This window comes from Perca flavescens, chromosome 9 (genome assembly GCF_004354835.1).
Source record: "Perca flavescens isolate YP-PL-M2 chromosome 9, PFLA_1.0, whole genome shotgun sequence".
Taxonomy (NCBI): domain Eukaryota; kingdom Metazoa; phylum Chordata; class Actinopteri; order Perciformes; family Percidae; genus Perca; species Perca flavescens.
Window position 1 is genome coordinate 26,910,641 of NC_041339.1, and position 26,168 is coordinate 26,936,808.

The 26,168-nt window shown below is 42.9% G+C and overlaps 1 protein-coding gene across 2 annotated transcripts in view; it reads left to right on the plus strand.

Annotated features, from left to right (window-relative positions):
• Positions 1-26,168, plus strand: part of pde4ba (phosphodiesterase 4B, cAMP-specific a) — a 202,403-nt gene that overhangs the window by 34,605 nt on the left and 141,630 nt on the right. For both annotated transcript variants that reach the window (XM_028588407.1, XM_028588408.1), the window contains one exon: positions 22,710-22,948. In XM_028588407.1, the coding sequence (XP_028444208.1) occupies positions 22,710-22,948 (239 nt within the window). The remainder of the gene's footprint in view (positions 1-22,709; positions 22,949-26,168) is intronic.

Here is a 26,168-nt window from a genome sequence, read left to right on the forward strand (position 1 = left end):
GGCTCATCTCCCTCTGCTGCTCCCACATCCTCCTGGTTGGTCGGCCTGCTGCCTGATGTGAGCTGTGATAGAAAATTATAACAAAGTTTCTTACACAAATCAAATGGTAACAAAGTTCTTACTGATAACTGAGGCTTCCAAGGTTGTGTGATTTACAATTAAAATAACTTGCTTTTAAGTAGCCATTAGCAAATGTGTAGCCTTTAAAAACACTATGAACATTTTCCTTATGCTGACCTGCTTGCAAATGCAACAGAAGACATGTAATTAGAGTTAGGATAGCCAGTCTTTGTCATAACTAGGAAAGTAGATGAGCACAAAACTATAAAGATGAACCAGTTAAGCAGTGCTAACACTGCATTTGTACTGTACAGTATGTGTCGACCTCTAGGCAAGGCAAGGCAAGGCAGCTTTATTTATATAGCACATTTCAGCAACAGGGCAATTCAAAGTGCTTTACATAAAACATTAAAGAGCAGTTAGAAAACAATTAAAAAACAATAATAAACAAATTAAAAACATTAAAAGACAAGAATAAAATTGATAGTGCAGTATAAGAATAAAAGTTACAGTGCAGTATAAGAAATTAAAGTTAATAAAATAGATTATTTAAAGAAAAGCAACATCAAAAAGATAGGTCTTTAGCTTAGATTTAAAAGAACTGAGAGTTGCAGCGGACCTACAGGTTTCTGGGAGTTTGTTCCAGATATGTGGAGCATACAAACTGAACGCTGCTTCCCCCTGTTTAGTTCTGACTCTGGGAACAACAAGTAGACCTGTCCCAGACGACCTGAGAGGTCTGGGTGGGTCATAATGTAGTAACAGATCAGAAATGTATTTTGGCCCTAAACCGTTTAGTGATTTATAAACCAGTAGAAGTATTTTGAAATCAATTCTTTGAGGCACTGGAAGCCAGTGTAGAGACTTCAGTACTGGAGTGATGTGATCCACTTTCTTGGTTTTAGTGAGGACTCGAGCAGCAGCGTTTTGAATCAGCTGCAGTTACCTGATTGATTTTTTAGGGAGACCTGTAAAGACACCGTTACAGTAGTCAAGTCTACTGAAGATAAAAGCATGGACAAGTTTTTCCAGATCCTGCTGAGACATAAGGCCTTTAACCCTTGATATATTTTTAAGGTGATAATAGGCAGATTTTTTAATTATGTTAATGTGGCTTTTAAAATTTAGGTCTGAGTCCATGACTACATCAAGATTTCTTGCTTTGTCTGTTGTTTTTAACATTGTCGTTTGAAGCTGAGCGCTGACTTTCAATCGTTCCTCTTTTGCTCCAAAAACAACCACCTCCGTTTTTTCTTCATTTAATTTAAGAAAGTTCTGGCACATCCAATCATTAATCTGGTCAATGCACATATTTAATTGTTGTATTGGGCTATAGTTCCCTGGCGATAAGGTTATGTAAATTTGTGTGTCATCCGCATAACTATGGTAACTTATTTTGTTGTTTTCCATAATCTGAGACAGTGGAAGCATGTAGATGTTGAACAAAAGAGGCCCCAGAACTGAGCCTTGGGGAACTCCGCACGTCATATTTGTATGTTCAGATGTATAATTACCTATAGACACAAAGTAGTCCCTATTCTTTAAATAGGATTCAAACCACTTTAGTACTGAGCCAGAAAGACCAACCCAGTTTTCCAATCGGTCAAGCAATATGTCATGGTCTATCGTATCAAATGCAGCACTGAGATCAAGTAATACTAAGACTGAAATTTTGCCACTATCTGTGTTTAAGTGGATGTCATTAAAGACTTTAACAAGAGCCGTCTCGGTGCTGTGGTGTGGTCGAAAACCTGACTGGAAGGCATCAAAACTGTTGTTTAGCGATAAGAAAAGGTTGAGTTGTTGAAAAACCTATGATTTCTATGATTTTACTTAAAAATGGAAGGTTTGATATTGGCCTATAGTTGCTCATTAGTGTCGTGTCTAGATTGTTCTTTTTTAGGAGTGGCTTGATGACTGCAGTTTTCAGGGCCTGTGGGAAGATACCTGAGAGCAGAGATGTGTTTACAATCTGTAGAAGATCAGAAGCCAAACAATTCTAAACATTTTTGAAAACACCCGTTGGTAGAATATCAAGGCAACAGGAGGAGGTTTTCAGATGTTGTATTATGTCCTCCAGGTTTTTAAGGTTGATCGTATGAAATTGTGTCATGTTGGAATTTGTTTTGCGTGCACACTGTGACAACACATATCTTGTACTTGATATGGAAGCACTGACTGTTTGTCTAATTTTCTGAATTTTGTCTGTGAAGAAGGAGGCAAAGTCATTGCAAGCCTTGGTAGACAACAGTTCAGATGCTATTGGTACTGGAGGGTTTGTTAATCTATCAACAGTAGCAAACAAAGCACGTGAATTATTATTGTTTCTGGCAATAATGTCAGAGAAAAAGGACCGCCTTGCATTCCTTAGTTCCATATTATAAATGCGAAGTCTCTCTTTATAAGTGTTATAATGGACTTGGAGATTAGATTTTTGCCAACTGCGTTCAGCTTTTCGACACTCTCTTTTTTCTGTTCTCACAACTATAACATTTCTCCATGGAGTTCTTTTCTTACCAGAGACAGCTTTGACCTTAGTGGGAGCAATAGCATCAATAACATTTGTAATTTTACAGTTGAAATTATCTACAAGCTCAGTGACTGAGGCCCCAGTGAGGGTGGGTGTAGAGGAGAAAAGCTGAATGAATGATTCACTGGTGTTTTCAGTGATATACCGTTTTCTAATTAACTTTGTTTGAGCACTTTTGGGCAGAGAGATAGTGCCGTTAAAGAAAACACAGGAATGATCAGAGAGAGCAACATCAGTCACCACAACCTTGGAAATGTTCAGACCCTTGGAGATAATCAAGTCCAGAGTGTGCCCCTTATTGTGCGTGGGCTGTGTCACATGCTGAGTCAGTCCATAGCTCTCAAAAAAAACACAACACAGTTCTTTGGTCCCTCGGTCCTGGGGTTGTCAACATGAATGTTGAAATCACCAGCAATAATTACACGGTCAAAGTTAATACAAATTATAGACAACAGTTCAGTAAAGTCGTCAAAGAAGGATGCACAGTATTTAGGTGGCCTGTATATATTTAGAAATAGAGCTTGAGGGGAGGATTTTAGCTGAAGAGCCACATATTCAAAAGAAGCAAAATTTCCGTAAGATATTTGCGTACATTGGAATGAGACATTAAACAAAATGGCGACTCCACCTCCTTTCTTATTCACTCTATTCTCACTCATAAAACTGAAGTTAGGGGGGGCTGACTCAATGAGAACAGCAGCACTGTTATTATGGTCCAACCAGGTTTCAGTTAAAAACATAAAATCAAGATTGTGGTTGATAATAAAATCATTGATTAAAAATGATTTTCCTGCCAAAGACCTAACGTTTAGTAGTGCTAGTGTTAGTGCGTTTTCATTTTTTGGGACAGACTGTGGCTGACGAGGAATGGATGCTTTGCAAAGTTTGCAGTTCCGTGCTTATTCACCATTCTTTTTCTATTACCTATCACAACATAAATTGTGGAAGAATCTAATACGCAGGGCCCAGGCTTGTCTTGGAAAAAGTCATGAGTGCTACTAGGCATGCAGCCTGGACCCGGCCCATATCAGTTAATGCTTGCTGCATTTTGCACACAAGCATCCTTATCAGTTTGGGGAGAAGGAATTAACTGCCGTCCTTGAGGGGGCAGAGGTGCCTGGCATTTTACGATGGGAGAAGGAAGGGGGGCATACTTGGTTCCAGCATTTACCAGCTGCTTCATCTGGTCAGTGAACTCCAACATGGGGATGGGGGAAAGAGGGGAGAGCGACGTATCCTTAAAGAGGTCCTCAAAGCTTTCGTGGTTGTCAAAGGGGTTTGAGGAGTGTTGGACGGGTGAGAAGGGGGGTTGAGATTTCTCATCTCCGCTCTGTGGTCTCCCATGGTCCAATCTTTGCTCAGGTGGGGGCTGTGGTGGCTCACTGCCGCACTTTGTTGTGTCTTCCTCTTGTTTTGGTTCATCTTGTCTCGTGTCCTTGGCCAAGGGAGCAGATGTGTGGTGCAGAAAGTAAAGTAGGCTAGAGGTGAACAGCTTTACTCCTGGCTTGTTAAGGAAGAGTCCATCTGCTTTAAAAAGATGTCTGCAGCCACAGAAAATGTTAAAATTGTCAATGAACTGCATAGAATGGTTGTTGGTACATGCAGTTGAAAGCCATCTGTTCAGTGCCAACAGTCTGCCGAAACTCTCAGCTCCTCCTCTGACTGGCGGTATAGGGCCACTGACAAACACCTTTGCGTTTAGGGAGCTGACTGTGTTCAGCAGATTCATAAAGTCACGATTCAGCACTTCAGACTTTTGCTTTACAACATCATTTGACCCTATATGCAGTATAATGTTCTTCACAGTTGGGTGTGCTGCTACGATATCTGGGATTCTTTGGGCCAAGTCAGACACCATGTCTTTGGGAAAACAGAGTATTTTGGTGTTTTTACTGCTTTTTATATCTTTCACAGTAGAGTCACCCACAATCAGAGTTTGGGGCCCAGTCATTAGCTTTCCCTGTAGCTGTGTGACGATGAGACGTAATCCAGGTCATGTCCAGGGTCCTGCAGCAGAGGAGCAAATCTGTTCTTCACCTGCACACTCAGTTGTTGGGGAGGCATTTTGTTGCTGATTTTCCCTTTTGCAGCTGTCCACGACCGTGTCCTGCTAAGTACAGGGGTTGAAGAGGCGCTCTGCCTGGATGATAATGCAGGCCAGCCGGTCATATCACAAATCTCAGGGCGCTGTGTCCTGCCCGTTAGTCGTCCTCCCATTTCCCAGGAAAATGATTTACTCTTATGCTTTGCACCAAAAGAGTTCCAGGGAGGACTACCACTTGTTGATTTATTATCCGTTCCACAGCCCTCCTGTTTCTTTGTGGTCTTGCTGGTGCTAGTTAGCCGTGTGTTAGCATGCTTTTGTCCATTGTTTTGGGTCACTGGTAAAGTGGTGTTATTTCCACATGATCCGTTCACTTCCATATTTACTTCTAACCGGTAAATTTTGGTTTCCAGAACTGCAATCTTCTGAAGGAGTTTGTAGTAGTCCTCTATGGAGAAGGGTGGCATCTTGCTGCTAATTAGCTTTAGCTACAGTCACTTTAGGACAGGCTTGAGCTATTGGTAGGCCACGCTCACGCAGAAAATTTTTCAAATATGACAATAGCCTACTATGTCTACAAAAAATGTATAGTCCAGTGATTTATAAGTATCCAAGAGCCGCTGCTCATAGTTTCTCTCAGAGGAAAAGCAAGGTTATCAGCAGAAATATGCAAGCAGAAGCAGGAGCAAGCAATAGAGCGTCTGCACTGTAAGAAGCAGGAAGCATCTCTAGATATAATACATTATATTCACAGCTTCTACATTGTACAACTTAACCAATACCCTAGCATTGTGTATTATCAGGCCAATAGCAACCACAACAATTAGTAGTTAGTTGGATAATAATTTTTCCTAATAGACCATAATATAGCTACGTTACTAACCTAAGGTTACCTGGGAGAGCATCGTAGCTCTGCTCGGGTCCTGCAGGTCTCTACAGAGAGAAGACGATAATTAATACAGCTCCATTGAGTAAGGCCTCACGAAGAATACATGATTCCCATGGTAAAGTATTAGCTCAGTAAGGTAGCCGGTGGCTACAAGTTTTAGATAACGTTAGCAGTATAGCTAACGTTAAATGCTGTCCTCCAGACCAGACTCTGAGTCTCTAACGTTAGTTTACCTGCACTGAGGCTGAGCTGTCACTCAAACGTTCCCTTAACACTCATTAGCCAATGGGGACGCACCCCTGTAAGACCCGCCCACGCGAGATATTTGTGTCAGAATCACAAGCAAAAACTCAGGGAGCGCAAAGGAGAAAGCTGGGAGCATGACTGCAAACGTGATGGAGAGAGCAAAAGACTGATCATTGAGAAAGAAGCAGAGGGAACTGTAAACAAAAGGACATAATATCAAACAAATAAAAGACCAATACTTTACAACTACACAAATGTTTTGTTTGCAAGTTTTAAGTTTTACCTTTGAGGTGACAATTTTTTTGCTTGAGTTAGTGTTTTTTGTTTGATACTTGAGAAGTTTTGCTTGGAATTAAAGTCACAAAACTAATCCCATAGCTAAGCTCCTAAGAGCTTCAGTGCCATTCTGTATGTAACGCAGAGACATGAGTGTTATCAAGCTACTAATCTAACTCCTGGAAAGAAAGCATATATGTGTATTTCTATTAGTGGTCGACCAATATGTGTTTTTCAATGGCCAATATCGATTTTAGGAGAGCAGGGCTGCTGATGGCCGATATATAACGCCTACATTATGTTTTTTCCTTGCTTTACATCTGATAAAATAGAACAATTTAATAAATTCAACAAAATTGCTCAACTGACTTTTATTTTTATTGTCTGCATTGTCTCTGTTTGCTGAAGTAGATCTGCACACTGTCAGTGCACTTGAAACAGGTTTAATATCCTGTGTTGCTGTCGCCGATGCTATGCACCTGTAACCCAGTCAAGGAAAGGGTTAACAGAAACATAGTGTTGGCCAATCGGAGGGGGTCGTGCCAGACTCCCGCCTTCGGCTGAGTCTCTATCTAATCTGTCAGAGGGAGAACAGGAGTGTGGTTGTGAAGATTAATGTTGGTAGTCCCCAGAGAAGATGTTGGTTATTTCATGGTGCAGATTAGAACCCAATTTGAAACATAAGCAACTAAAAATGCTGAATGTTAGAACATTGTGTCAAATTGGTTGTTATTACTGTGACTTATAACGTGTCAGGTTTAGAAAAAAAACATTATCTGATGTTGTCGTTCAGTAGCTAACTCAGAGATTATCGGCTAATGAAATTACTGATTTAGTGGGGGGGGGGTAACACTTTTGCAAGGCACTGTATCCGTGTCACATTCTCATTAGGGGCTGAGCCCCCCTAAAGGTCTGATCCTAGAATTGCCCCTGCCGTTTTGGAAAGGCAAAAACAAATTGAATAGCTTCTGGTGTTTGTTTGTTTGAAGAACTTGTTTTTATCAGTTGCCTCCTCTCGTTCTTTTATGCATTTCTTTCCTGCCTTCTGACTCTTAATCTCTCTTGCTGCCTTTCCCTGTCGGTTTTTCTCACTTCTTTAGCTTCAATCTCTTCTCTACAGCACTTTCTCTCTCTCCCTCTCTGGCAGTTGAGTTTGTATTTACAGGAAACGTGGGTCAACCTGAACAGCTGTTCAATCTTTAATAAGAGAGCTTGGAAGCTGAGAGTTGAATGTTAGCCAGCAGAAACAACCGTTCAACACGGTCTATCTTCCTTCTTCCCATCTTCTTCTCTGCTCTGACCTGTTCTCATTCACTCTTAACTCTCTTAAATGACATCTATCTCACCTCCCTCCAATGTCTCAATATCGGTCTTAACAAACACTATCCTCTTCCGCCGCCGTGTCTCTCTCTCACTCTCGTGTCTGATCAGGGCGAGAGGAGTGGGGTTACCACAGCAACAATAAGTCTTCTCTCCCTCTCCTTAGAATCAAAAAGCTATGAACAGAGGAACCGCTTGGATTCAGCCTGGATCTCATTCTGCTTTTCATGCTTTGTTACATCTCAACTGTCTTCCCTGTCTCTCCAATAAACAGTCCATGCATGGATACTACATACATGAAGCTGAAATAGCTTGAATAGCTTTCAGCGGATTACACTGAATGTCTTCTTGTGCTCAACTAGCTGAGATTATTTATTTTTTTATGACAAATCACATTTTGCTATAGAGAGTGAAAGTAGGCAATTTATTTTATTACTTGTCTGAGACAAGGGGATTGGGCTATTTCACGGCGATAAAGAAAAGATGATGATAAAAGAAAGAAAGCAGAGATAATAATTTACCAAACCAATATCCTGTTTATGGTCAACCTCAATTTCATCACTTTTAGCAGCCTGTAAATCGAACTGAATGGAGTTTATTTGTCCTAAGGTTTTCTTTTAAATCTGCCTGTTAATTTCAAAAACTTTTTTTTTAAGATCATTTTTTGGGCATTTTTAAGCCTTTATTTATAGAGGACAGCTTAGAGCTGAAATGGGAGAGAGAGGGGGAATGACATGCAGCAAAGGGCCGCAGGTCGGAGTCGAACCGGCGTCCGCTGCGTCGAGGAGTAAACCTCTATATATGGGCGCCTGCTCTACCAGGTGACTACCCAGGCGCCTCAAAAACTTTGACGTTGTTGAAGCCATTAACAATAACTCTATTACAAAAGGGACAAAAAGACATAAGCATACAAACACAACTTCATCTATATACATCTATTCAAACAACCCTTTCTTTTCAAGCCCTGAATGTATTTGCAATCATGCTCATATATCTGTGCTTGTTGTGCACACACAGGTGGGCGTTTTTATTCCTGTGTGTAGCAAATGCACAGTGTGTACTGTAGAAGATGCATGTTTGCATGTCCACACTGATGGAAGCTATGCTCAGCTGTAGATGACGTCTTATTTCATACAATACTAATCAGTCTCTTTGAGTTACTCTCCCTATGCTCCCCTCCCTCAGTCTTTCTCTCGCTCACTCATTTTCCTTTCAGTCTCAGGCTCCAGCTATCCCCCTCCCTCCCTCACTTTCTCTCTGCTTTACTCACCCTTCTCTGCAAGTCCTCCCTCTCATGCCCTCATTTTCCTGTCTGTCAGACCTTTTTCCCTCCCCTTCCTTATACACCGCTCTCTTTCTTCCCTCTCCCACTCTCTATACCTCCCCCTCTATAACTGATGGGAAGCAGGTGTTGTTTTCTAGGCTCATCTCCTCATTTCCACCCTGTTGTGGTGTTGCTTTGGTGTCGAAAAGGCGAGAATGCAGAGGGATTTGGGGTGTTGGTGGGGGCGGCTGAGCAATGGGAAGGGTGAGGATGCCCTGAGATGCATTACGTTAACAGAGAAAAATCACAAATAGTTGTTTAAGGAAAGCAATTATTTGAAGATTGGATGGTTTACAGTCTTTTTCAGCTCACATGGAGTGACAAATGCAACATTAGGTTTGTCACAGGTTAAGTGATTAACTTTAGAGATGCACCGATTTTCTTTGAGTTAGGCCAGCCGATACCGATTTTAGCCGATTCCGATTTAATTTTTTCTAACCACGTTACAGCACACGCAAATATACATTTTCTATCTTTTCTTTAATAGAACATTTTGCACAGAACATAGAACATTTTTTGAACAGATAACGGATCACTATAAAATAGAACTATATAAATTACTCCTGGTGTGGGAAATTCACACACATCTAAAGTGCAATGTTGGAACCATTTCCTTCTTTTCACATCCAATAGCCAACTAAAAAAATGTGATTTTGGTTTTTGGTGTCATCCCTCCATGCCCTACTTTTTCCTTGCAGGTGTTGCATATTGCAAACTTGTTATCTTCTGCACACACGCTGAAGAATTTCCAAACAGCTGACATGTTGCAGGTTAATTCCCGAGGTTTCCTACATGTGCGAGAATAGCGCGGACACGCGCTTCACACCGCGAGCAGGTACGGGCGACACACGGCGGAAAAGTTGAGAGAAAGGAAAAAGAGACTGTGCTGTCACGTCCGTGTGTGCGTGCGCGTGTCCTTGAGAACTGTAACTCGTATAACTTATGTTGTCAGTTAATTGTAGCGTTGACCGGCATGGAATCGGCATATGTCAGACTGACCTTTCGGTCGCCGGTCATGGCGGAGCACGTGAAAACCGGCCAATTCCAGTCACCGGCCGGTCTATCGGTGCATCTCTAATTAACTTTCAATAATCCCAAGTTAATCGCAAAAGTAAGTTTTTGTTCTAAAGATGGTTTTGAAAAAGTCTCTCTTCTAGCAAAACTCCCAAAAATACTTTCATAGAAAGTAGGGCTATCTCTAATACAAATTTTGGGCTTCTGAGCTTCGGTACCAATCAACAGGTAACAGTTTTTGAGTGCTCAGGACTCAGCCGGCCTGTGATGCGCAAGAGCACATTGCCATAACGAACGGCTGTTCACCGTGTTTACCTTAATTAAATCACATGAAAACGACACCAGGCTGTTACAGTATAACCATACAGACCCGTAAAGGGTTACACACGCCCCCCTGCTACTAACTAGAGCTAGACAGATAAATCTTCCAGACTGATGTATCGGCTGATATTAGCTTATTGCGGACATATCGGTATAATGCATATGTTGGTTGATAAGTAACATTGCAGGACAGAAATGCCAAACTGGGTTAGAAGTATCAACATCAGTGTCAACCTTAGTGTAGTTTGTCCACCATAGAGCATTGACAAGTGGATTTTTTTAACAGTCAATTTCCTGCCCAGTATGTATCTCTTAACTCTTCGTGTTGTTTGTTTGTGATAAAAAGAAGAATAAAAGTACATAATTAATGGATATTTTAAAATTCTCAAATATTCATATGAGTATCAGCTTTAAAAATGCAGTATTGGTCGGGTTATAACACAAACATTTGGCACTTTAAGATCTCAGCTTGTATACCCAGGGTAAAGCTTTCACTTCCAAGAAGTCATTATACGTACTTGAAAGAAGCCGCTCTGTTTATAAAGTACGGCGATGTCTATGCATTCTTTATGCATCATGAATCTACTGGCTACTATAGTTAGAGAATAGTCATCTTCATGGTAAAAGGAAACCAGTACTGTTTTGAGACAGAATGGGACAGAAATCCTATTCTCCTGTTCTTGCCTTGGTAGAAAGACATCCTGCTCCCCCCTGCTTTGTCTCTTCTCATAAACATAGGTGGCTTTTAACCTGCGCTGTTTTTGTTGTTACTGTAGAGGACAGTCATAAATCACATGACAGCAAAAGGTTGGTGTTTGAACAAATGACCAATGCTTTTCTGGTGAGGACAATCTGAAAATGCTGTGACAATCGATGTGTGCTGTATTCTGGGTATATATTTAATGTTGACAAGGCTGCAAAGTGTTAACCTTTCCTGATTGCTTCTTTTCCCGACCGTAGTCAGGAAAACCAGGGGAGACTCGTTACCTCCAGGGCCGACGTTACAAGGTAAATAACGTCGGGGTTAAAATCCCGTTACTGGTGAGCGAAAGAATGAGCTTGGCTTTTAGTCTGGAGTTTTATTTTGAACTCATACACTGTGTACAAAACTTAACTTATTTAACCAACTCTGCTCCGGTCGCATTCCCCCGTCTGCTTTCTTCCTTCCTTTTTTTTCTCTGCCCCCCTCTTTTGTTTACACATGCACGGAGCTCTCTTAAAGGAGCCGCAGCACCATTTTACAACACTACCCCCACTCTGGATGGATATTACAACTTAATTCCACTCCAGTAAAATAACACCTTTCTGTAACAGGTATACAGCCCTCGTTTGCAATAAGTCCACCTCAGTGGGTCAGTATAGGCCTAATCAGTATTTCACAGTCCATTACTACGGGGCAATAGTCACTGGTGGCGTTTCTCAATGGACAGAGGCAATCCTTCTAGCGGCGTAAACATGTTGTGGTAGGGCATGCATATTACACAAGTCACAAGGTAACCTAAATAATATAGGCGACCGAAGCATCTAAATGATAAAAAGAAATAACTGGATGGACCCAATAACTCCTAAGTTTTTTTTTAGCATGAACACATGTAAAAAAAAACAACTGTTAGCTACAAGCAATATAAAAAATTCACCCTCATAACTTTTTTTTTTAACTGAAAAGTTATCCTTATTTTTTTTAAATTGTCCATGAGTCCAATGAACTTAGTGAGACACCCACTCTCCAAACCTGGCTGGGGGTCTTTGTTGACGACCTGGCCTTTGAGAACGACGAACCTGTTGAGATGGTTCCAGTTCGCCACCCCCACTATCCTGAGGGTCCTCAGCGGAATGACGGGTGGGGGACAGTGGGGTTACCGCAGCCGGTGTGTCCCCTGCTTGGTTCAGGATGCCACAAGAAGTCTCCTCCACGTTCGTCTTGGAGAACAGTCCGACGAGGTCTGGGTCTGCAGTATCTGTGTCCAAGGCTGGGGGTGACACCTCCACAGGTGTCCAGCCTTGAGCAAGCTCCTTGGCCCAAGAGTTGTCCAGTGAGTCACGGCTGCGATAAGGTTTCAACTGGTCATGATGAACCACTTTCGCTTTGGTCTTTGGCCCTTTTTGAATGCGATAGACTAGGTCATCCAGCTGCCCTAGGATGAAGAATGGCCCCTCATATGATGGGAGGAACTTCCTGACTTTATTTTTTTTTTACTTTCCTTGTACCCTTGATGAGATACCACACAGTATCTCCAACTTGATATTGCGTGCGGCAACAGTTCTTGTCATACTGTCTCTTTGCACGTTCCGCAGACTCGCCGAGCGCATCCCTGGCGATCTGATGTGCCAGCTCCAACCGTTCACGCAGGTGCTGGACATACTCGGGGGCCGTAGGGACAGTGTCAGAGTCAGGGGGCAGGCCGGTTACCAGGTCCACCGGTTCGCTGACTTCCCTGCCGAACATCATGTAGTTTGGGCTGAAACCAGTAGCACTGTGCCTTGTTGCTCTGTAGGCCATGACTGCATAAGGAATCATGAGATCCCAGTCCCAGTGACAGCGCTCAGCTGTTGTGGCTAAGATCTTCTGCAAGGTGGAATTGAACCGTTCCACCTGGCCATCAGACTGTGGTCGGAACGGTGTAGTGTGTGTCTTTTCAATGCCAAACAGTGTGCACATTTTCTGGAATACTTGGGATTCGAAATTCCGACCTTGGTCGCTGTGCAACGTCTGCGGTGCTCCATAACGGCACACCCACTCCGAGGCAAGCACTCCAGCTACACTTTCGGCCTTATCATTTGGCAGGGGAAACGCCTCTACCCATTTTGTGAAGTAATCCTGTATCACAAGCACATAGCCGTTGTGACGCTCTGTCTCATTCAGTGGCCCCATAATGTCAAAGCGACCCGCTCCATGGGGGCTCCTACCCTGATGGTCCCCATAGGGGCCTGCGGTGTCTTGCGGGGTCTGGCTTTAGACGCACAGCTGGTGCAGGTCCGACACCAGAGAGTGACATCCTCCCTCATCCGGTACCAGTAGAATCGAGTTTGAAGCCGTGCTACGGTACGCTCAACACCAAAATGTCCACCAATTGGTCCATCATGCATCTGCCTCATGACATCAGGTTGGAGGACACGTGGTAGCACAATTTGTGGATAAAACTGGGTGTCATCCAGACAATAGAACCGCCTGACAAGGATTCCATTTCGGATGTAGAGCCGCCTCCACTGGCTCCAATATGTCTTTGTGGCTGGACTGCATGGTGAGACTGCAACCCATGTGGGCCGCTCTCCACCAGCCTCCATCCAAGCCCTGATAGGTGCAATGTCAATATCAGCTTCCTGTGCCTGCTGCAGCTCCTCCGGGGACCAACCACAGAAAAATGCAGCCTCACTGGTCTTAGCCACATTAATCTTCTCTTGGGGTTTGAAATTTACCCCCACTGGACTCTCCATTGTCGGGGCTAACGAGCCCTCTACCCCCACTGGACTCTCCATTGTCGGGGCTAACGAGCCCTCTACCCCCACTGGACTCTGACTCGCCTGGCTGATGACAGAGTCCAACTCACATTGCACCGCTTGGTGGCAGACGGTCTTTGGATAAAGGGGGGGTCCTGGAAGCTTACATGGGCAGGATTGGCGACACGGCTGCCTGGAGAGGCTGTCGGCATTGTTGTGCAAGCGGCCTGGATGATGGATGATCTCAAAGTCGTATTCACCCAGTTTCTCCAACCATCTGGCAAGCTGACCTTCCGGCTCCTTCATCTTTGTCAGCCAACGGAGACTGCTATGGTCCGAGACGCACCTAAAAGGACGCCCCAGGAGGTACTGTCGAAAATGTGATGTGAACTCCACTACGGCTAACAGTTCGCGCCTTGTGGTACAGTAGTTCTGTTCAGTTTTGGACAATTTGCGGCTCCGTGACGCCAGCACACGTTCCCTGCCCTGCTGAGCTTGAGACAGGACAGCACCAATGCCAACGCCACTTGCATCAGTGTCCAGTATCATGTGTCCCTGGTCTAAAGGGTAGCCCAGAACTGGCGCGGTGGTTAGCAGATGCTTGAGTCTGTCAAATGCCTCTTGACACTCCGTCGTCCACTGGAACCGAGCATATTTCTTGGTCAGGGCGTGGAGGGGGCTCAGCTACCGTGGCAAAATCCCTCACGAATCGTCGGTAGTATGATGCCAGGCCGATGAATTGACGGACCTCCTGGACTGATGTGGGTGTAGGCCACTCCTGAACCTTCTGTACTTTGGTGGGGTCCGTGACCACCCCTGTTCTGAAACTATGTGACCCAGATAGGCCACTTCACGGCGGAAGAGGCAGCATTTTGCCGGCTTCAACTTCAGGTTGGCTTGCTGCAACCTTTCAAAAACTTGGTCAAGACGCTGAAGCATCTCCGACACATCCCGACCCAGTACAATTATGTCGTCCAAGTACACAAGGCACGTCTCCCACTGCAGGCCAGCCAACACACGGTCCATCAGCCGTTGGAATGTAGCTGGAGCGTTACATAATCCAAACGGCATGACATTCCATTCAAACAGCCCGTTCCTGGTGCAGAAAGCAGCTGCTCGGCGGGCTCGGGGGGTCAGCTCAACTTGCCAGTATCCAGAAGCAAGGTCCAGCGTACTGAACCATTTGGCAGTGGAGAGGGTGTCCAATGTGTCCTGGATACGGGGCAGCGGATAAGCATCCTTTATTGTGCAGTCGTTAAGTGCTCTGTAGTCCACACAGAGACGGTACGTTCCATCCTTTTTACGCACCATCACGATGGGTGAAGCCCAGCTGCTGTTGCTACAACGGACCCTCCCAGCTTCCAGGCTCTGCTCCACTTGTTGGTCAGCATCCTGCTGCTTTTCCCATGCCATTCGACGTGGTGGCTGCTTGACAGCAGCTCCTGGCCGTGTCATGATGTCATGCTGCACCAGGCTCGTGCGGCCAAGATCGCTAGGTCCAGTCGAGAATACACCGCCGTAGGTGCACAGCAGCTGGGCTAGCTGGAGCCGCTCCTCTCGGTCGAGCTCTGCTGCACTCTGGTTGTAGAGCTCGTGCAGGTGCTGGGGAACAGTAGGGTGCTCTGACTGCCTGGCCTTGGCTGTAATGTTGGCCGGCTGAATGGCTTCTGCAGGTTGAAGGAAACCCACAATAACTCCCGTTTTATGGTTACAGCTGTATTCCCAGGATTGAAGATGCGGAGAGGCACGCCTAAAAGGTTGAGCTTCCACCAGCACCCGGGCGACTAGCACTTTGTGTTTCTCTACAAAGCCTTTGGTGGGGCTCAGCATCACTTCCCCTTGTAGGTGTTCTTTAATATGGGTGTTACCTCTTATAACATACTCCAATCCAGCCTCGACCACCACAGTCCGGGCGACTCTCACGCGTGCATCCTTGGTCTGCTCATGGCGTGGAAATATGGCACCTCTTCCCCAAACAGTACGATGCGGCTATTTCCAAAATCAAGGCGTGCTTGGGCCTGAACGAGGAATGGATGGCGAGGAGGGCCTCTTCACCAGCAATGTCCGCCACCAGGAAAAGCACGCTCACCTGTCGGTTGTTGATCTGGACGGAATGTACGCCTCCCCAATGACAGGAACATCACCAGGCCCAAACCCCAGCAGTGTCTTTACAGTCGATGGCTGAAGTGATGGTCGAGCATTTGAGTGGATGGCGTTATAATGGTGCAGGGGCAAAACGCTCCTCCGCGCCCCACTATCCAGAACAGCACAGATCTCCAGTTCCTGAATTGTCAGATGAATGCTCATTTCCTGACTATGCGCTTTAACGTGGAGCACAGTGGGCTCTGAGCTCTCATGGGAAACTGTTGGGGCTGACCTCTGGTGGTCTTCCTTGGTGAAGGGCAATTCCTCTTGATGTGACCGATGCCTGAGCAGTTGTGACAGTGAATTTCTTCCCATTTAATGTCCTTATAGTTTTTACGCGGGGCTGGTGTGCGTTGAAATCCACAGTGTGCGTTGTTGTTAGTCACAACGGCACCTGTCACCCCACGTTCAGCTCCTTCCCTGACCATAGCAGTGCGTGGTTTCTGCTCTACCAGGCTGTGTAGCCCTGAATGCATGAGGCTGGTGACATGTGATGCTGCTCGCCTAGTGGTCTCATAGCGACGGGCAATGTCGTAAGCTTGAGCTAGTGTGTGGGGCCGCTTTTCCAACAACTTCTGCACAATCTCTATCCCCTATTGCATGAGTGAAGATTTCAACACCGATGGCATCCTGCTCTTTCTCGGTCCTGTCGCTGTAAGCCACTGACACTTTGCCGTATATGTCATCTCGTAACTCATGGAGAGCCTCGTCTGGCATGCGAACGCGCTGTCTCAGTTCAATAGCCACTGCAGCAGCATGCTCTGAAGAGGGGCCATAAGCAGTTTCGACTTCCTCCACCAGGCGGCTGTAGTCCCACTGATGTGACCGTGGATTCCTGTGGACGATTGCCCCTGCTGCACCAACTAGGCAAAACTTTAATTGGACAGCCCTAGTCTTTTCAGTCCAGTTATTTGCCTTGGCACAGCTCTCAAATCGGTGTAGGAACTCCTTCCACGGTGTGGTGCCATCATACTGGCCGGGACGTAGAGTGGGGACTCTTTCTCTGTAATCGTAGTCATCCTCACTCTCAGATGAAGGCTGACGTGTAGGATTGGGCCAGCAAACACGTGATTTACGCTGTTCACACTTGGGGAGAGGGGCTCAATCTGTATTCCTGGATTATCATTTTGCTGCAATGTATCACCAGGGTCATTGTCTTTGAGTGCATTACAGCCAGGTGTGTGCCACTGTGAGCCTGAAAGGCATGGGGATGACAGGAGACAGGAGTGCTATGAATGAAACTCCCTGGGTGAGCAGGGCCAAAGGGGTTTGTACTGGGCATTGCAACAGTTGCTGCTAATGGCACTGCCGGCTGCCTACAAACTTCATCCGTATGCACGTGTGAGCATGGGTCTCTGCAGCGCACGTCTGTCCCACAGTCTCTTAACACATCATTTTTGAATGGATTAGTGTCTGATAACTTCAATGGTTGAATGGGGATATAGCTTATTTCACTTGCATTCTGTGTTAATGTATCAGTCTCTTCCTCAAGAAAGAATGGGTTATTTTGTCTTCTTTTTGGTCGAATATTCGGTTTTTATTTCCACTTCATCCACGGCAGTCAGTGACATGGAAGGGTTGGAGTAGCTGGTCATTTCCCTGAACATGTGTTTACTTTCAGCCGCAAGACGCTGACTGGAGCCTGCCATCTTGGCTATCTTCTCATCAGTGTAAGAGAAGCAGGCACGGTTATGCTAACTCCTCCGGTTTATCTCACGGTTATTTTCAGTGTATGCTCACCACTGCTGCTCTTGTTGTACTTTTTGTCGGTCCCTTCGTGGTCGCCAGTGTTAACCTTTCCTGATTGCTTCTTTTTCCCGACCGTAGTCAGGAAAACCAGGGGAGACTCGTTACCTCCAGGGCCGACGTTACAAGGTAAATAACGTCGGGGTTAAAATCCCGTTACTGGTGAGCGAAAGAATGAGCTTGGCTTTTAGTCTGGAGTTTTATTTTGAACTCATACACTGTGTACAAAACTTAACTTATTTAACCAACTCTGCTCCGGTCGCATTCCCCCGTCTGCTTTCTTCCTTCCTTTTTTTTCTCTGCCCCCCTCTTTTGTTTACACATGCACGGAGCTCTCTTAAAGGAGCCGCAGCACCATTTTACAACAAAAGGTACATTATTGTCTCTGTATTAATCTTATCCAGCAGCTGAGGTCTGTGTGTGTGTGTGTGTGTGTGTGTGTGTGTGTGTGTGTGTGTGTGTGTGTGTGTGTGTGTGTGTGTGTGTGTGTGTGTGTGTGTGTGTGTGTGTGTGTGAGAAAGAGACCAATAAGCAGAGGCCATGGAGGCTGTGCTGCTAACAGACTTCTCTGCACCTGACCCATCCTTGCACACACACGGACAGCAGGTAGCATACATGGACGGAAGGGTTAGTTAGCATTAGCAGCAGTCCTACCTCAGTTTTTACTGTGCAAAATGATTTCTCTGTCAGATTCCTGTTTTTGTTTTTGGAAGAAAAAGATGACGATGATGGGTGAGAATTTAGCCTGAAGTCTTTGTCTACTGGTGGACAACATATATTGGAAACACATTTCAACATAATGCTGTGCCATTTAAAACCACCTTGAAGAACAGCTTAAAAAATGAGTTGTTAGTGAATATTTACACCCAGTGACTGCCAGCTGTAACTGTAACACTGCTAATATGACTTGTTTAGATTTGAAGAGGTAATATGTTAGCTAGTAGGTACTAATTACTTGGGAAGATTTAACACACAAACTAACGATGGATTTGCAAATTAAAAACTGATGCAATCCAAATTGATATTTGTGAAAAAGTATAGGTACAAAGTATAATAGGCAAATGACTCTAGCTGTAGTCACATCTCTGCATTTATCAACCTATTAGGTGATTAAAAGCCTTGTCACAGGTTTGAGTCTGATGAGTCAGACCATTTGAATAGGTTTATCACTTTCAAATCACAGATACTTCCGTCTCTTTCTTTTCTCAGTCAATCAAATGTTCCACTACCTCCCAACTGTAAAGAAAATGAGAAATGACTCACATGGTTAGCCTATTGTGCGATCATGATGTCCTTCAGAGTAACACTTTCCAAGAAATCATGATTCATAATATAATAGAGCTGTTAAGCATGGTGGCTTCTGCATTGGCCATAAATTAGCTACAATAGCGTTGCTGTCGGGTTAAAACCTTGTATGTCCAAAATCGTTGTTTTTCAGAAAATTACAAAAAGGCTCATTTAAAAAAACATTTTATTGAGCTATTTACCTCAGACGGAGTCAGATAAAATCACCTCGTCACTGTTTAAATATTTGTAAAACCCACAGACAGACATAAATTGTGACCAATAGCATTGATTTATGAAAGAGGAAAAAAAAAAGACTCACCATGGACATACAAGGTTTCTGCCTGACAGCGACGATACGTTTCGATAAGTTGCTGTTGATACAAGAAGTTGATTTATTGAAACCTTAAAACAAATGAATCCATTACAAAAATATGGAAACGGTTATCGCTTCAAAGCCTTTTTAAGAGTTACAATGGCTCAGCCATTGGCAGGCGCCCAGCATGGTGCAGTTGTATGTCTGTATTTCTGTTCAGTGTGATTGCTACGGTGAGGGTATTATCTGATCTGAGACATGATTGCCACTTTATATTGAGCTCCATCTGTGTCTTTATGAATGTGTCCTCAATTCTGCTCTCATATTCCTTATGTGTTGTATGCAATTTTGTTTCTTTCTCTCTTATCCCTCCCATATCTCACTTTGTCCTTGCCTTTCCACCACACTATCTCCTCTCTGAGCTGTCAAGGAAAAGTATTGTTGCCTCTTCTTCTTTACTCATGACAATAGGAAGGAAAGCAATGGTTTCCTTTCTCTGTTTCTTTTGTTATACTTAAAGAGGGCACTGCAGCAGAGCCTGTTTTAATTTCTTAACTCACATTTTAACTGCTTTGTATTTCATTACATATTTCTTCTGGTTGCCATGTATTTACTGTATACTCTTCTAAACCACAGTTACCAAGCTGATTTGTCTCTCAGCTGTGTTTTCAACAAAGAATGAGCCAGAATATTGGATTTAAATAACAGCATTACATGTATTATTGACATATTTAAATGCTTCTTTAAACATAAATCGAGAAATTACAATAATTGACAGGTTCACTATTTATCAAGCACATCAGAAACATTCCAAATCATGCTTAAAGTTTGACTAAAAGAGTAAATTCATAAAGTACCAAGTAGTGCTGGGAAAATTCAAATCTATGAATCAAGTCAGTACCTAAATTAAAAAAACTAAAAAAAAATCTTAATTATGTCTGTTCAAGCCACTAGAGGGCAGGACATGCTAATAGTTTGTGCAGGGGTTGACTTGAGGAGTATTCACTTCCTGGTGGTTACTTCTGAATAATGGAGTGTTTTTATAAAGTTTCTACTTTCCACTTGTAGATTTTTAATTAATATAAAGCTTAAAGTTTTGACTTAATAAGATGAAAAGAAAAGAAAAGAGTATGAAGATGATTAAAGTACTATTTACAGCAATATGCAAAACAAGCCACATAACAGCAAAGACACAAAAAACGGTCTTGCCAAACCTCAAATCCACAGTATTTGCAGGCTGATTGATTGATTGAGCGAGTGATTGATTGATTAACGTTATAATCCCTGAGAGAAATTGGTTTGCAGTATGGGCACAAAATAAAACCTACACAATGAATACATGCACAGTAAAAATAGTCAAAGACGGAGTCCACACATGGCAGACACCCAATTCCAGTGAATGCACGGAACACAGTGCTATACAGCACAAATCTAAAGTGCTTATGCAAGTACAATAATTCAATATGAGCATAATGGTTTCTGGTACCGAATTGTGGAACAGCAGCACTCACAGAGACAAATAGCATGTAAAGCATTTACTACCAAGCTTGGTGAAATTCAAGTGTTCATTATATAGGAACAAGTACAAAAACCAAAGTAGACAACGGCTAAATAAAAAAACAGATGAAGTGTCACACTGAAATACAAGAAGTTTAATTTTTATTCAGTACAACTGAAAAATATCTGCATTAACATTCTTCACGCATAAATTGTAATCTGCAATGGATGGCTGGAGGCAAACAATGCGTATATTGCGTTTTTATAACAAAACAACACAAGTGCATCTGCTGTATTAGCTACCACCGACATGCAAATTGAGTCTGCTATTCAGTATCCTTGTTTACCATTAGCACTAATTGAACAGAAAGAAATAAGTCACCACCCATGCTGCTAAGAGTCAGCTACATTTGTCTTATTCAGTGTGAAGCAAGACTTCATTTCGATCGTTGCTTCCGATCACGATCACTGGCAATGTGTAGTTAGTTTGTTAAAGCAGAGAAGCTGCCGTGAGTAAGCGGGGGAAGGCAAATGGCCAAGAAGAGCTGTTGTTCGACTAAGAGTGGGAGGCTGTGTTCACTGGAGAAAGGACTTACTACTGAAGACCCAGAAGGTATAAAGCTCAAAAATAGAATCGGGGCAAATTATTTGGTCGTTTATTTTTTCTCTGCACTACTGCCAACTCTGACTAGACTTGTACAGTATAGGACCAGGAGTAAAAACACTTCTACCTCATACAGCTTTTTACTGTATGAAGTTTCCTACACTATCAACAAGGAGTGGAGGTTGGTCTTGTCTGTCTCTATGTGTCACTGTCTCTCACCCAATGTCAGCTGGGATTGGCTCCAACCCTCACGCAACCCCCTCGAGGAAAAGCTTGTATATCTAATGGGTGGATGGATGGATCAAATTATCTGGCCATTATTTTCTCAAGTAATATTTGGTCTAAAAAACGTCAGAAAATAGTCAGAATTGTCAAGCACAATTCTCACTATTCTCATTAAGCCTAATGTGACATCTTCAGATGTCTTGATTTGTCTGAACAACCACCAAATATATTTAATATACTGTTACATAAGACAAAGAAAAGTAATATATTGTCACAAGAAATACACAGGGAATGGGGAAAATGGCTCATATCAGGTCAACCAGGAGAGACAAACAAGATGACACAGATTTTGTATTTATGATACAGTATATTTTGTTTTACTATGACACTATCTGCTATATGCTACATGAAGTGCAGGTGACTTCTGTGCATGTTGCATGCCTCGGTTTGTTGCTTTTTTTTTTTTTTTTTTTTGAGCACATGAGGTGTCTTTTAAAAAAAAAAGCTCTAGTTATAAAATAAATAGCAGCCTATATTTGACAAGCAGGTTATGAGTAGTTTAAGGGTAGCCTTAGGAAAAAAAGAACACTACCATATTGGTTAACAGATTTTTGAATAACCATGTAAAAAAGGGGAAATACATTGATTTAAAAAAAATAAAAAAAAATAATTGTTTATAAAACGTGAGAAATGCTATTCCTTTTTGAAAGTGTATAAAGGAGGTATTTTTTAATCCTTGTCAAACTGATGATGATTTCTGAGATGCTAAATAAATACAGCCCTGGTTTTCAGAACTATGAACGCACGCTAATGAGACAAGATTGATCATGCCCTTCAGACTTGCATGTACATTAGACTGTGCAGCTGAGAAATAAACATGCCATTTATGCCCTGCAATTAGTTTGCTACAGACAGAAAATGCTAACAAGAGAAATTAAACCAGTAAATGAGGCGGAAGGGAAGAGTAGAGGTTTTGGAGGAGGGATATGTGTGTGAAGACAATGTGATGGTGATGAAAAAATAAATAAAAAATAGACTCCACTTTATGATGCAGATTTTGTTTTTTTAAGATTAAGGTTGTGAAAAGTGAGAAGAGGTGTCAGGCATATAAATATTTTGTAATGGGTCACCAGAGAGTCTGAGGTGTAGTGCTTTACTGCAGCTCCATCTTTAGTCAGAAACAGGCTTGTGGCGCCCCTTAGTGGGAAAACCGTTGATGAGCTGGAGAAAAAAGTTATGGTTTAGACATTTAAACACAGGATTTTCATTGAAATTAAAGAAAAACTTGTTTGTTGAGTTCTGCACTATTCCTTTCATATTGTATTCTATTGTGTCTCTATAAATGTCCACTTGTCTTTCTCTATGTGACTCTAAATGAATATTCACACTACATTTCACATACTTCTTCCTTCATTTCTTTCTCTTCTAAGGACTGCAAAGAGCCTCAAGATTGCTGCCTAAGTGAGTCTTTCACATCTCCATCCTGCACACTGGGTGTTGACCTGCGCCGTGGCCGACGCCGTTTCTCTGGCAACCTGCAGCTTCCCCCGTTGTCATGGCGTCAGGGGGAGAGGTCGCGGACACCTGATGACGAAATCATGACCAGGCCAACGTCCTTGCCCTTTGGAGCCCCTCCCAGAATAGACATCACGCCAGTTGATCCTGAATGGTGAGTGGGCAGTAAAATAAAAGCCAGTAAAACACAACAAGCTCTGTGGCAGCAGAACAAGCCCATTGTTTATGACACAATGTAAAACACAATGGACAATCGATCTAAACATCAGGCTGCTTTTCTTAGTTCCTGAGAAGTTGGTCTTGCTTTGCCAGACCATCCTCCACATGCTGCGGAGGAGGGTCATGCTAGTCGACATAGCATTCCAGGATGGGAGAAAAACATTCTCTGGTTTATTGGCTTTTTTTTAAACCATTCACAATCATCATGGGCAGCAATAAGCTCTGCAAGAGCTAAAACAGCCTCGGAAGGAACGTGTTTTGGTGGAAGTGTACATTGAAAGTTGTTTTAGTTGTGCGAGAGAAAACTGAGATTGGACAGATAGTCTAGATAGCTGTCTGGATTTACCCTGCAGAGATCTGAAGAGCAGTTAACCATAGTCATTATAAATCCACCGGAGTTTAAAATTCCAACACAAAGAAAGTGGAAGAAAATGGACATCGGCGAAAAGGCACCGGAGCAATCTCGGAAGTGGAATGTTGAGGATATAGACTAGGGGTGCAATGGATCACAAAACTCACGGTTTTGAGTCACAAATCGGATCAGTTTTCGATGAGCACAAAAAAGGGGGTAATTTAAATGATTTATTAAAAATGTAATAACTTTTAACAATAACCACTTCTTTCACCAGTAATTCGCTGTTAAACGACAAAAACTCATGAGAAAAGGGTATTTTACAAATTCTTTGAATGCACCACGAGGTTTACCAGTTTTAAGAAAACGCGACCTTTGTGTTGTTTTTCCGACAACAGCAGTGACCAGTGCTAGTTTGTGTCTTTTAGTTCATAGCTTTAGCAACAGACTGTTGTACGTCCCGGTGTTGGAATCCTCTACAGTGAAATACAGACACACTTTTACACCGTTTAGCTGTCAGCATTTTAAACGTCACCTGCTGCCAAGTTAACTTGCGTGACATGCAGCGATGCTTCTGTTGCCTCTAACATCAGTTTCGGAGCATCAGAAAGAACTGAAATGAGGCGCCGAAATCCGCGTTGCTATTCTGTCCGGTTGATACTGCGCACCGGTGCCATATTAACAACGGATTTTAAGATGCGCCGTTCACGTGAACAGAAAATTGCGTTGCCTGTATCTTTTCATGGCAACCAGGGGCGTAGCACAAAATTCTGGGCCCCGTAGAAAGGCATTTTCTATGGGCCCCTCCCCGCATCCACAGCTATTCATTCTAGCGTCTTTTTGGGCCCTCCTCACATGAGGGCCGTGGGTACTCAGTCCCCTTTTACCCCCCAGTCTGATGCCCCTGATGGCAACCCTCCATAGAGATGTATCAACCTAATTTAAGTAACAGCGACAGTAAACATTTATTTCACACTATTATTATGGTTAAGCTTTGCAATTGATCCGCAAACTGTGAGTGTTGATCCATACGGACCACTGATCAACCATGGGACACCACTAATATAGATTATTGTGATATATGTTGTCACTGTGGAGATCAGTGCTATTCATGTATTTTTATTAAAGTGCACAGGCTCCCCTGCTGACACATTAAGAAGATATACTGTATGCTATACTAGGGGGAGGGGGCAGCAGGCATACCTGCTTATGTGGTTAATATCTGTGTAACTGGATAGGGATATGCTTTAGCTGATGTGGATATTGGGTTTCTTGGGTACATCAGATATACAGCACTTACTAATGATTGAAGGCCAGTTGTTGTCCAGAGTTTCCTGCAGTGTTGATGTGAGGAATTTATGTACAGTGTGAGGAAGTCAAAAAGCTCACACTAAATGGAATTTGAACGGCTAATCATTGGAGACAAAATTATTTCATAGCAAACTAAAGGATCCCTTATTCATACTGAGCAAAGACTGGGCTTTGGAAATCCTGTCAGTATCCCTCTCTGCATTAGTGCATGTTAATATGAGACTGTCTTGTTTCATTATTTATGCCTTCAGCACAGTTGTTGTAGAAACACACACACACACACACACACACACACACACACACACACACACACACACACACACACACACACACACACACACACACACACACACACATATACACACACACACAGCAACAGGTACAACATGCAGTTTCAGATAACACATACACAAACAGCAAGTGGCGAGTTCTTGGCAGGCAGCCAGTTGGCCAGTCGTCGTCCTGTCGTGTCAAATTCAGATGCTCTTTTACCTATCTAGCTAATCATTCCTGATTTTTGTGTGTGTGTGTGTGTGTGTGTGTGTGTGTGTGTGTGTGTGTGTGTGTGTGTGTGTGTGTGTGTGTGTGTGTGTGTGTGTGTGTGTTTGTTAACATTTTAAAACTTTAAATGGATTTGTGTTTAATTCCCTTCAGTTAGATAAATAAGAGCTGCTGGAAAGGTTACTGCTAATCAGTCCTGATTGGTGCTGCCCTGAAGTGTATGTATGTATATGTGTACTGTATGTGTGTGTCCTGTCCTGGTGACCTTTTTTGCTCATAACCTTTTTTGGCTACGTAATGCCTCCTTGTGACCGACTGCGACAGATTGTACATGTCTACAAGCAGATTAATTAAAGAGTGATCCAGAGTGATTCCCAAGTCTTAAAAAGATAAAACTCCTGAATTTCCCAGGAAAAAATAAAAAAGTATTTTTTGTATAGCAGTAATGCTTTTCTTCTTCTTTCCTATCTTATTGATTAATTCATGACCCCTCAAATGTATCTTGTGACCCCACTCGGGGTTCCAAGCCCACTGCTCTTGGTCACTACATTCTTACTGTGCTAGGGTCAATGCCGCAGTGCCTAGAGAACAGTTGTGACCATTCATTTTACAGAATTATTGTATATGATAAAGAAATTGTAGGCATACCCATCTTATTATTTTCAAAAAGCTTATGTTTTAACGATTATTTTCCTTATTGATTATTTTTTTTGATTAACTGATTAAATCTATTTGATCTAATAAATGTCAGAAAATGGTGAAAAATGCTTATTATAATTTATTTGACCAACTGTCCGAAAACCAAAAGCATCAAATTCTCAGATTTGTGAAGCAGTGAAAATGTTTTTGACAATCAACTTCACAATAATTGATCAACTTATCGTTTAATTAATTAATCATTGCGGATCTAGGCGATACATTTAATAAGGACCTTTTAAGGAAATGAATAAAAGGCATGAGAGTTGGTACACTGACATTAAACAGAAAGTCC